General features: G+C 41.2%; 1 protein-coding gene across 9 annotated transcripts in view; it reads left to right on the top strand.

Annotated features, from left to right (window-relative positions):
• LOC118415889 (receptor-type tyrosine-protein phosphatase gamma-like) overlaps positions 1 to 13,074 on the top strand; it is a 39,460-nt gene that overhangs the window by 22,639 nt on the left and 3,747 nt on the right. For 6 of the 9 annotated variants that reach the window (XM_035820804.1, XM_035820808.1, XM_035820812.1 and 3 more), the window contains 7 exons: positions 7,046 to 7,286; positions 7,792 to 7,868; positions 8,265 to 8,420; positions 9,357 to 9,503; positions 10,282 to 10,446; positions 11,677 to 11,819; positions 12,315 to 12,450. In XM_035820804.1, coding sequence (XP_035676697.1) covers positions 7,046 to 7,286; positions 7,792 to 7,868; positions 8,265 to 8,420; positions 9,357 to 9,503; positions 10,282 to 10,446; positions 11,677 to 11,819; positions 12,315 to 12,450 — 1,065 coding nt within the window. The remainder of the gene's footprint in view (positions 1 to 7,045; positions 7,287 to 7,791; positions 7,869 to 8,264; positions 8,421 to 9,356; positions 9,504 to 10,281; positions 10,447 to 11,676; positions 11,820 to 12,314; positions 12,451 to 13,074) is intronic. The other 3 variants (XM_035820805.1, XM_035820811.1, XM_035820809.1) reach the window with 3 other exon arrangements.

The following is a 13,074-nucleotide window of genomic DNA, read 5'->3' as shown; positions in this document are numbered from 1 at the left end:
AATTTTCATTTAATTTTGGTCCGTCACAACCACTATGACGTAAAACTTTACTGCTGGCCGTAGCATTAAGAATGGTGGGAAAATGGCGGCGTACGTTCAATTTGACCCATTCAGCCGTAGATCCGGGCGATAATGCAACGGTTCCTCACACTTTTACACGAGTTGTAGGTCACCAAAAGAAATTCAAGATTGCTGTTGAATCATGCTCGTCTTGTGCCGTGAGCACATGTGATTATTATCTACAAATCTGGCAATGAACGTGACAGTGTGTTTGTCCCACGACGAGCTCGCCTGCCCCGAAAATGACCTGAAAACTTTTGGCCTTGTTGTCTTCGAATGCATTGTTATCGATGCTTTGTAAATTATGTATTGGACACCTAGATGTCTGAAGTGTGCATACCTCAGAAATAACTATTGTTGCATGTGTAGATCTCTTTAAGTTCCACTATTTTTGCTCCGCAAAAATGTGTTTTACAATCCATGAATTTTCTACCGACACCAAGAAAATAAAGATGTGGTCAGAGACGAAATCAGGTTTGGCGGAACACAACACTTTATTCCTCAAACGGGAAATCAATCGAAGATGTATATCAGTTTGAGTTACCCACGAAGCAATAACACAAATGACGTCAACAGGTTTTGGGGGTAATCCCCATGGGAATACACAGCACGTCAATCAGCTAATGGTCCAATTACATCAATATTATGACATTGTCAAACATGAGAAAATACAAACAAAATTGTTTACATGGTAAAGCTTACAAATCTAACCACAGAGCTAAGATAAACAACACAAAAAAAAAATGCTGAGGAACCGCAGTTGAAATGCTTAAATTCGCAAAAGAAAGACAGAGAACAAGCAAAAAATTTGCTACGAAATCCTTAATCGACCATTCAGACTGAAAGGTTAATTAGATAAGAAAGAAAATAGCTAAAGTGGACAAACAGGTAATGTCGAAGGCAATCACGGTATGTATGAAACAGAAGTGTTGACGTACAAAAGGATGACTAGATATGTTGTCTAAGCGATCAACATGTTAACTACACGTCAATAGCTGCTAGTACTAGGAGGATTGAAGATGAAGCTTTACTATACCTAGCCGCTGTTGACTGCCTATGGTAAGGCTGATACGGAAACAAGCAAATTCAAAATGATATTAGGACAACATCGGATTCCTCAATAACGGTAAAGGCTGTACAAGGTTGTAGGGCGTATCTTCCGCCAAGGTTAATAGTGGAGCTACATGTATAAACAAAAACGCGTACGTCACTAACGTCCTATGCTTTTTAGAGGCGTACAATCACAGGATAATCTAACGTACTTTATGCACCTTTCTACGGCCTAATTTAAAACTTGAAGTAAATATATTCTGATACGGGTCTGGATACAGCTATCTGTTACATACTATACTTGTCTCATTCATTTGAAGGTCGCAAGATATAGGCTATACACTGTGCCTTTTATGGCTGAGTCATAAGGAAGTTGCAACTAAGCCGTGTGTCTTGTTAACGCTGAACTGTGAGTGCGCAGAAGGAATTTCAAGAGAGGAACTTATGAAATAAGCACGTTGACCGGTGTATTGGACGACAGAGCTGTCAAATGGAATGCCCAAACTTCATGGCTGTTTGAAATCGAGAATAGTGCCGCAATGCCGGCTACCCCAACCCTAACTCCCGTAGGAGGGGGGAGGTAGGATTTACCCATTGCTGTAAACGGCAGGACAGGTGTTTACTCACCTTAAGTAGGAATTGTCAAGAAGTTAATGTATAGGTCCAGTTTGTTCCGGTACAAGTGCGTATTATCTATTGTATATTCTAGAATCGTTGAATATAAGCACTAGACATAAGATGAGGAATGTCATGCAACAAAGTTCATTATTTCATTCATTCTTCTCCTACAGCTTCAAGATTAGATAAGCCGCTTATTGTGTAAACAAGTACATGTAAAGCGATGGAACAATGTAACTAATACTAGTAGCACTTAAATGGGAACAAGACATAGTGCATGGCGGAGTGGGAAGGCGTTAACATGGTGCCGACCGAAACTGACACCTGCAGTGAATTATTTACGAGAAAGTTTCTTAATACTATATCAGTCGGAAAGGTCCATGGTTCATAAACCAATGGTACAAGTATCAGTCGCAGCAGAAAAGAAAATGTCTATATGTGAGACAGTTAGGCAGCCAGTTGGGAGGGCCCGGGTACTAGATGAAGCGGACTCTGCCTGCAGATGAAACTGTAGACTCGGTCGTTGACAGGATGTCCGTGCAGGAGGTTTGGACTTGGAACAGGCAGGTGTCCAGGCCCGTACACATTTGGGGCTCCGCGGCATCGGGTCAGTGGGCTGTCAGGCGGGGCACCAGCCGTCCTCCGGTGAGAGGTGTTCCGAAATGCCTGTCGAAAGGGCCTCGGGCTCGCAATACATGGAAATGAAGTATAAAACAAAATCATTAAATGTATTCCGAAAAGAGTGTTCCAGTCCGAGACTAATATATATATACCACAACAATCTAGAAATCGGCTCATTTCAATTGGAGCCTTGACAAAAATGGGAGATAATGTGTTGTATTTAGTATCGCGCTCATAGCGTACTGAAGATATAAGCTCTTAGCAGAAAGTATGATACAAGATAGAGTCCAGGTAATCCGTAATATCGCGCTCATAGCGTACTGAAGATATAAGCTCTTAGCAGAAAGTATGATACAAGATAGAGTCCAGGTAATCCGTAAAATATTATTGTAGGTGAATAGATAATACGTCAGGGTTTTAAGATTTTTCGCACCTTGCTATACTCTCTGGTTATACCGTGGCTGTAAGGCGGCAAAGGTTTCGGTTTCAATGTTGACGGGTTGTCAATTTAAAGCCAACACAACTTCTGACGGTCTGAACAGAACAAGATTGGAATGTCTGCCTTACATGGCGAGACGAGCAAATGCAATTTTTATCTAATATGATGATGATTTAGATACATTGAACTACATGTCGGAGGGAAGAAGAGGCAACCTACACACTTCTCCCCGCGACATTGGCCGTGTTAGAACAGTGCAGTCGAATAACTGTATTGCGCAGAGACAAAACATGTGCCGAAATGATTGATTGTCACCGCTCCTGAATTTGACAGGTCCTGGTAGACGACAGGACAATTGCCAGCGGGAGCCTTTAACACTGTTGTACCTGGCGGCTTTTGGCGCCTGTAAATTTATTAAGTGGCAACCGTCGATTACAAAGAGATGTCGGCATCACGATGGGGTGGCTTTGGTACAATTAGATTTACGCCGTGGGCACACAGATCGAAGAGAAATGTCTACCGAACACGGGAGGTTCATGTTAATTCCATGTGTTTCAAACGCATAATGTAAATGAGCATATACATCGTGCTCTCAGAAAGCACTGCAACAGCAGCGTAGCAAAATGAAACGCAATACGGACGGCATAGATTCACCAGGTAAATTATTTCGAATTAGTAATGCAGAGGAAATTATGAGGAAAAACCTGGGGGGTGGGAGGGTAACATTGACCAAGGAGGGCTCGATGTCGAAACAAGGAATTGCATAATTTGACCGCGCGTTGAAGAGTGACCAATTGTCCCTCGTTTCCCGTTATCTGTCGGATAATCAAATAATATACTTCGACTATATCTGTGATATTTTTATATGTATATATGATTTGACTTGTTGTGACTCGTACTTAGCTCGGTTGGGCAAGAATGTACAATGAGTGTCTTCATTCATTCATTCAATATATGGACCAATGAGATCGCGCCACGTATTTGCCCAGTGGCAGGGAACCTGTCTTGATTACGAAGACGCCTGAATTACTAACATTGTTGAGAGAATGAACAGAATAAGTGCATCGGGGTGTTATGGCAAACCTCTCGATGTTAGATTCATATATAAAATGCACTGGGGTAATTCTGTCTCCCCACGCGAGCTGGGTTCCTACTAATAAGCGAGTAGAGCCGAGGTACCAAGTATGTAAAGAGAGCAATTAGAGGCCCTATGAAAACAAGGCATCGGCTAGTCTATAATGTCATTTGTAAACAAACGGTTAGCGGAGGTGCAAAAAAAAAAAGAGCTTGGCAGTACTCAATTGTCTGTAGGATAAATTGAAAGAAAAAAAAATACAATATGTCGCATGTCGATAAATTCAGAATGTTAAGAACTGCGCCATACGAACAGAACAAATCGTCCGCCAGCACATATACAAGTAACGATAATTGTGCCTCACGAACAGAACAAAATCGCCTGCCGGCACATATAAAAATAATGATAATTGTGCCTCACGGGCAGAACAAAATCGCCTGCCGGCACATATAAAAATAATGATAATTGTGCCTCACGGGCAGAACAAAATCGTCTGCCGGCACATATACAAGTAATAATAATTGTGCCTGACGGGCAGAACAAAATCGTCTGCCGGCACATATAAAAAATAATGATAATTGTGCCTCACGGGCAGAACAAAATCGTCTGCCGGCACATATACAAGTAATAACAATTGTGCCTCACGGACAGAACAAATTCGTCTGCCGGCACATATAAATTTAGTAATACTTCGCCACACGGACAGAATAAATCGTCTGCCATAATGGAATTACCCACTGTTCAAAACTTGTTTTACTAGCTGAATAATAGGACACGAAATGCGACGTGCACGACTGCTTAATTACGTAGGTAACAAAATTTGCATAAACGTGATCTTGAGAAATCTGTAAACATGACAAGTACAACTTTGTAACAAATTGTACACGGAGATCCACTTGTGCGCACATTGAATCCCCTGGGATATACAATCGACCTTATGCGTATTCATGACATCGGACATTTGGACAAGTACGCAAAACTATTAATCAAATTACAACTTCACGGCCACAGCCGTCGTTGGGCCCGACAAACGTATCTTTGGTACGGCTAGAGCTCAAATAGAAGAGAAGAAAAAACAAGAGCTTCTGAAAAAAGCTAGTCTTTCGCTTACTTATATTGTGTAGGTAAAAATGTTTGGCATAGTTTGGTCAAGCGTGGGTGCCAAGTCTGCAACGTTGGCAGCTCTGGCACAGTTTGGTCAAGTGCTAGGTTATATAACTGTTTAGTAAGGTAGTGGTTCTCACAGAGTATATTTTACTTGAACTGTATAATAACACAACTGCATGAATGATGTTAACTTTATTCGGATTGTTTCGCTGTTAAGAACGGCTCTGTTACAGTACAACAGGGTTTTATGAAAGTGCACTGTAGTAATCAAATTTATCAGTAGATGTGTCCTGAATTTCTGCAAGAACAAACAAAGTATTGTCACCATAAACAACATAAAATATTAACATGGCATATACAGTAATGGAAATATTTTTTTTTAATGGCAAGATCATGTGAAAGGTAGATATTTTAAACTAAAACAGGTCCGTGGTATGTTTACTGGAACGTTTCGTTTCTTTTAGTAACGCAATTATGCTTTTACTTGACGGAGTCGTGACGTCACGCGTCAGACGTCGAGCTCGGTCAGAATCTTCCCTTTCGAAATTATAAATTAAATGTGGGTAATTCTATTTTCAACGCATCAGAGGGCTACTATTTTGCTGAAAGAAGTTTGTTACACGAAAATAGCCTGAAATTTCTTAGAGTAAGAAATTTCCGAATACGCCCCCCTCCCACACCATGTCAGATGCGGCGCACGCATCTTACACAATTCTAGATTTTGTAGCGGTGATTTTCCATAAAACAAAGTAAATCACATGTCAAACTGTTCTCTACAATGTCTGTTTTATTATAACCAAACAGCGAACATGTTAGTTTATAAATTGTATACAATCTTACGAAGAAATCCTCACCGTTCACATCCGTCTCTGCAAATTCCTGCTTATAAGCCATGCAGAAACCAAGCAGCACATTCATGGTAGGCCGATACGTATGTCATAACGTTACATACCGTTGAATCTGCAGGGTAGAATATCTCGCTAGCACGATATGGCATGGACCGCAAACCAAGCAGCACATTCATGGTAGGCCGATACGTATGTCATAACGTTACATACCGTCGAATCTGCAGGGTAGAATATCTCGCTAGCACGATATGGCATGGACCGCAAACCAAGCAGCACATTCATGGTAGGCCGATACGTATGTCATAACGTTACATACCGTCGAATCTGCAGGGTAGAATATCTCGCTAGCACGGTATGGCATGGTCGACCCGGACGGACGGACGGACAGACAGACGGACAGAAATCTAATATCGGTCTGATTGCCTTTCGCCGCGGAAGCGCGGCGAAAGACAAAAAATTGGTGTGAGGAACTGTCATAAAATTAGTTTATGCTAGAAAAGAATTTGCCTAGGAGTTGCAGACGCGATTAAGATTTATCTCTTAAATGCGAATAGCGGCGAAGTGAAGTCGTAGCTACGGCGTGTATATTATGACATATGTGAACCATACGACATGACAAATTATAGAGCAAGGAAATTTTGTCATGCTAAAGCTGGGTGGGTTGGGCGGAAAATTTTCAGAGCAAAAGTCTGTGTGCTTTCACCTCGGGATCTGTTGGTGTAATGACCCTTTCAGGAATTCGTGCCGCCGCGTCCTGTCAGCGCCCAGACCACATACGGAGTTTGTCGGTACCAAACAAAAGGATGTTTTTGGTATTAATTAGCACGGCGGCATCGCCACGGCCTGGCATCGCCTAATTACAAAGGGCGCCGCGAGGAGCAACACTATAGTCATTTATGTCGGCTCATATTCATTCCTTTCAAAACATTATTTTTAATAGACCAGTATAAGGCTTATGACCGGTATTATGCCAATGCATGTTAAATACCACATTATGAGACAATACATGTATTTTGGTAAGCAGCCCTTAGAAGTGCCCCCTATCTGTTGACAGGAACAGTACATCTTCTGCCACGACGCCCTGCTGAAGTTCATGAGAACTAGGGCTAGAAACAGGACATTTTCTTGAGTCCCTCTCAATGTACTAGTAAATACTACCTTAGGAGACAATACATGTACATGTATTGTGGTCAGCAGCCCTCAGAAGTGCCCCCTATCTGTTGACAGGAACAGTACATCTTCTGCCACGACGCCCTGCTGAAGTTTATCCAGTGCCGTGACACGGAGATCGCCCAGCTGCAGCTGCACCACTACATGGACGAGCTGCTGAAGCCTGGCCGCTCCGGCAGGACCCTGCTGGACAAGCACTTCAAACACATGATGGCGCACCAGGCTGAGGAGTTCGAGTACTACTGCGCACAGAAGCCGTGTAACACCAAGAAGAACAGGACGCAGAAACTCCTGCCAGGTCTGGGCCCTTCTTACTTGATACATGTAGATCCATAGCCTCTCCTACCTGCATCTCTGTCAGTTAGTCTATACAGACTGACACTATGCAAAAAAGAACTAAGAGACAAAGGAGACTATAATACAAAAGTGTACCTATCTGCGTAGATTTCTGAATGATAACATGAAATTGCCCCACCTACATTGTACCTTCATTAAAACATGAAAATTGCTAAGTAAAGACAAAGAAAATTTGACAGACATGCAACCACTCTCATCTGTTGAATGCTTATTGCCATGATACCAATGGCAGAACTGGTAATTATGAACAACATTCAGGATCAGTCTATTGTCTGATCTTGTAAATTACTGATTTCCTTTATTCTGAATAAGTGCTTAGTATCACTTCAATGTATGAGTCTAATGTGCTATGAAACATGTAAATGTCAGTGAGTCTCTCTTCCCATGTGAACTGTGAAATACATCATGCATTCTGAATAACAAGTTAATTCCATTCCCTTCAACAGTGGAGGGCACTCGGGTGTCTCTTACAGCAAAGCCAGGGATGGAGGGATCAGATTACATCAACGCCTCTTATCTACAGGTAGGTCTAAGGCCACAGCAAGTAAATGTTGTGGATGACATCAACAGATGCATTGGTTTTTGCCTTGAGTGTTGTTGCATTTATACTAGGTTATCACATTATTATCACTCTTTTGTACTTCTTGAATACAGGAATAAAAGTCTTGTTGGCTGTGGAAACCATATTTTGTCATTTCAATTCATGTTGCACCCTTTATGGTCTCTGAAAACGAAGGCATCTTACAGAAAAATACTTTGATTCGAGACTTTTCGAGTAATTTTTGGTGATTTCATATTGGTTTTGATTTCATAAATGACTGGGCATGATGCCCCAAAAGCAGGCTTTGCCCAGTATCAAATAGAGGTGACTGTTATATATCTAAAGGTACTAACTTCATTTTGTACCGACCAATGACAGGGCTACAGCAGGAGTAAGGAGTTCATCATTACCCAGCATCCCCTGCCGGAGACGGTGAAGGACTTCTGGCAGATGATCTGGGACCAGAACTCCCCGGCGGTGGTCATGCTGAGCAAGCCTGACGAGGTCAAGAACGGCCCCCACTCTTGTGTTGTGGTAGAGCCCGCTTCTCTCCTCTTCTGCCTGCCTGCTCTAATACTGTACTACCAGGGCTCGAAATAATTTTTTTCTGTCGACCTTCACTGGTGCAGGTAACATTGAAAATCACCTTCACCAGGCAAATTTTACCTGCACCACTCAGAAATTTGGATGGATAGATCATAATAAAATCTGTTCAGAAACCATTACCATTATTTCTTTTTTACTTCATAGGTGGTAACAGTCCATGCAGCTTATAAAAATCCACATACACCTACATTATAGTACATGTATATATAAACCCAGTACATGGACCTATGCAGTGTAGGTGCAGGTAGACATCAGAAATACAAATGTACCTGCACAGCTCCTATGTTACCTGCACTTACCTGCATAAACAGGTGGTATTTTGAGCCCTGACTACTGTTGTGCTGCCGAAGCACTGGTCTTGCCTTGCTGTCTGCTTGTCTTGTATAAACCAGCTCACAGTTTAAACTGCACATGAGCTTATTGCTGTGACTCTGGTGCTTTGTACTCTGCTACTGCTACTGCTATTGCTGATGTCATACTTTGTCCTGTGCTGAAGTATGCTTCATTCAGTGTTTTAGCATGTTATGTGACATATGCACTTGCCAATAAGGATCCAAAGACATTTATATGTAGCACATCTTGAGCTTTTCTCTATTACATCTACAGATTTAATAGTTGTAGAGTTTTATATTTTTGAAGATAATGTCAGAAGTAGGTATGGGTTTGTCAGGGTATGGGTTTGTCAATGTTAATTTTGCTTCATATTCTTTGGAAGTGTACATGAACTTGAACCTTTTTATGGTAGAAAAAAACTGCCAGACTTAGTGTTAACCATGCAAATACCAGCCCCACCTTCTGCTAATGTGATAAAGGACTGACTGACATCTCATCCTTTCCTCCCTTCCTCTGCCCCCCTCCCCACAGAATGACAACCTGCCCAGCTACTGGCCCAGCAAGGACAAGCCTATGGAGTGTGTGACCTTCAAGGTGTCCTTGCAAGACGAGAAGGAGGAGAAAGTCGGCAACGACAACAGTGTGACTGTCCGTAGCTTCCTCCTGGAAGCCACACAGGTAAACACAAGCGGCTGCATGACAGCGCTATGTACCAGCTTGACATTGAAGTGAAGATTTTTTTATCAAATACCAATCCGTAGGTCATTCCTGAGGACAATCTCTGATCATGATCACTTTTCCCTTCCCGAGAGATCCCACTAACAAGTTTAATCATAGAAAATTCTGTATTGGTCTATGTAGTAGTTACACTGATGTAGCCAACTCATCTAGATTTTATGAATGACATCCACTCTTGCTTTGATTTTATTCCCTATTCATGTGTGAAACAAAATTACCTCTTCTTTGATATTGTTGAACTCTGTGATATGGGTATATTAGTAACATTAAAATATTTTAGCAAATCAACAGAATTTTTTTTCCTTACTTGAAATTACTTTCAAATGCACCTCACCAAATGAAAAATAATCATCAGTATGTTATACATTAGTTGCACACTTTCATTTCTGAGTGTGACTAAATTTGATTTTGATTCTGTCTCCTTTATAACTATAAGCTTGTTTTTAAAGCACCAAATTTGATTTCCTTTTCTTGGTATTATTTGTCACAAATACTGATTTTACTATGAAAAAGGACTTCCATAGAAGGTCTTAGAAGAACATGGGACTTTTTTGTTGAAGAAACTGATTTTTTTAAATAATTTGCATGGCAAGTAATATTTCATATATCCAGTACAATTAAACATCATTAATCAGTTGTTATGATTAAAAGTGATAAGAGAGAGTAAAGTACAGATAATGGGTTTAAACAACGTAAATATTAACCACCCAACCTGCAGAAAGTGGGCTCTCGAAAGCGCCGAAGGCAGGAAAGCTTCCGATCACGACAAAGTGCCAGGATTAAGACCAGCTTCAGGTCCAGACGTAGCGTGAGAGCCGCGCGTCCCGAACATGACGGGGAAACCCTGCCTTTGCAAAAAACAAGGGCAGGGTCCGAAACATCGGTAGGCTTAGAGTAAAGTTGACTGATCCTGTTTTAACCTCCAATGCTGGGATCTAAGGATCTTTTCATGGCCTTTATAATGACATCATCTTCCACAAGGTGTCAAAAAAATGTCAGCATCACTATCAGTATGGGAATAAGAAGTTCATTTGCACATTTCCTGTCCTGTCAACTTTGCAACAGGTTGCTCTTTTACTTCATTCTTGCCCTATTAAACCGATTTAACTCTTCTCATGTTCATCTACCACAAACTCTTAAACTCTAGCATCATTAACCTAAGTCATACTAACTCCCAGTCTAAGTTCTCTAACCTGTTCAACATTGGTGCAATGAAGCACCAATTGGCAAATGATAGTTAAGGCTAATGCTTTCTGGTGCAGCATATTTTAAAGAAGTTGTGGGAATTGCACTTTGAGAAGCCAATTCATGGTTAATATGTAATACTTGGATGTTATATCTGAAAAGTACTTGATTTTTGTGAGGTTCTGTTTCGAATGTGATGAGATAAAGCACAGGTTATGATGAATGATCTTTGAATGTGCTGTCTGTCTAGCCCCTCCCGGGCTCCACATGTTGATGGAAAAATAGTAAAAATAATCAAATAGATAACATGCCAGAGAAGTGTAACTCCTCTATTATCTGTCTATTCCGTCAGTTTCTACTGTTTTTCCAGCAACACGTGGAGCCTGGTAGGGGCTACAATCTGTCACAAATTCGTTCATTGATTCATTTAATCAATCCCTACATCTGTGATTGCTAAATGATAGGTAAGAAAAGGTAAAGCCGTTCTTCTCTTACAACGATACATGTACCTCTAACTGGGACATGATGTAGGTTGGAGAGGCACTTAAAAGGTTTAGATTGTCATGTGATTACAATCTAAACCAAGTCTTTCACCCAGTTCAGACTTTATTCATGGGTAGCTTGTCATTGAGATGAGCCCCATTTTCCATCAAAGATGCATAACGTGATTCTCTTGATGAGGTATGCTTTTCAGCCCCCTTCGCAGACTTCTAGAGCAGCAGCATTTACTTTTTGGGGATTCATGATTTTCAACATGGGCTAAGATTCTCTATGGCAAAATACCAATCAGTACTTCCCCCAAAATAAATGTTGCCACTCCAGAAGTTTGTGAAGGAGGCTATTCCTTTCATGCATTCTGTCACAGGTTTATCAAATTATCCTCTTGACCCCAACAGTCGACACACTAACTTTTCTTCCCCGATGACAGGATGATTACGTGCTGGAGGTTCGACACTTCCAGTCGCCTGATTGGCCGGCAGCGTGCACGGCGATCAGCGACGTGTTCCACCTGGTCAACCTGGTGCAGGAGCATGCTGCCACCAACGAGGGCCCCATCACTGTGCATGATGTGTAAGTTCAGTTTAATTCTTTTCTTATCATATCATTGCAGACATACAGTGAACGTCCAACTCTTGTAAGATGGGGGATGGCTTGATGATTATGATTATAATGATGATGTATTGTGCTCTGCTGCTTTTGTTCTTGAAACATTCCTAGCTGGGGTTTTAAGGACTAAATCTTAAGTTGGCTTGGAGACTTTTCAGCATATAAGCCAAGACTTTAAACATGCTGATGTTGAATCTGTAACAGACACTATTCCACACATTAATGACTGTCTGTGTCTGTATATCAGTTAGCATATCAGTGAGTAACATTATAGAGATATCAACTCTTGTTGACGTGTATCTGTTAGTAACAAACTGGACAGTATTTGTGTCATATCATGTTTTGACATTTTTCATGTGTGAAAAAAACGAATTTTGAATTTCAAATTCAACAATACTTTTAAGTCACTTGGATAACTGAAAATTATGGTAAATGTAAAATGTGATTCTGTCCCTTCAGGTATGGTGGAGTCTCTGCCGCCACCTTCTGTGGGCTGACAGCTCTCAAGCACCAGCTGGAGGATGATGGGAGCATGGATATCTTCCAGCTGGCCAAGACCTACCACATGATGAGGCCTGGCATCTTCTCTGAGAAGGTATGCTGCAATCTAATCTAGTTCAATCCTACGACCTCATAGTTCCTAGTGCAGAAAAAAACCTATTCTTGTTGAAACACAGTCTAGGGACCCCAATCACAGTGTATGTTCAATGGCACTGGAAAGATGACCTGATTGAAATAGTAATGTGTTCCACCTATTATCATGTGATGTTGTGCCTGTAAGTCACAGGCTGGAAATTAGACCAATCCTGACTATCCATCACAAATAGCAGTTGAACCACAAGGCAGTTATAAGTTAGGTCAAGGAGAGAGTGGCTGCATGTCCTTCAAATATTTGCATCTTTGTCGTTGAAGAGGTGCATCTTTGTATTTTTATTTTGCATTTCTATGTTTTCACCAGGGCAGCCTCCAGCTTGTTGGGAGCCCATGTTGTTGATTTTCCTGATTAACAAAGTTATTTTAAACCTATGAAAGAACATTTTCAACAGTTTCATGTAATTTTTGGGACAGATGGGGTGAAATTATTTTCTGTCCCAACAAGCAAATTTTCGTCCCAGGATGAAAAGACAGGTCCTGGTGACAGCCCTGGTTTTGACAGAGGTGGACAGGGCTATGGGATCAGTTTTGTGGTCCTTAAAGGCGTTTTTTTTTTTCATTTCCA

This window comes from Branchiostoma floridae, chromosome 5, assembly GCF_000003815.2.
Source record: "Branchiostoma floridae strain S238N-H82 chromosome 5, Bfl_VNyyK, whole genome shotgun sequence".
NCBI classification, from domain to species: Eukaryota; Metazoa; Chordata; class Leptocardii; order Amphioxiformes; family Branchiostomatidae; genus Branchiostoma; species Branchiostoma floridae.
The sequence above is the reverse complement of the archived record's forward strand: the minus strand, read 5'-3'. Positions and strand labels throughout refer to the sequence as shown.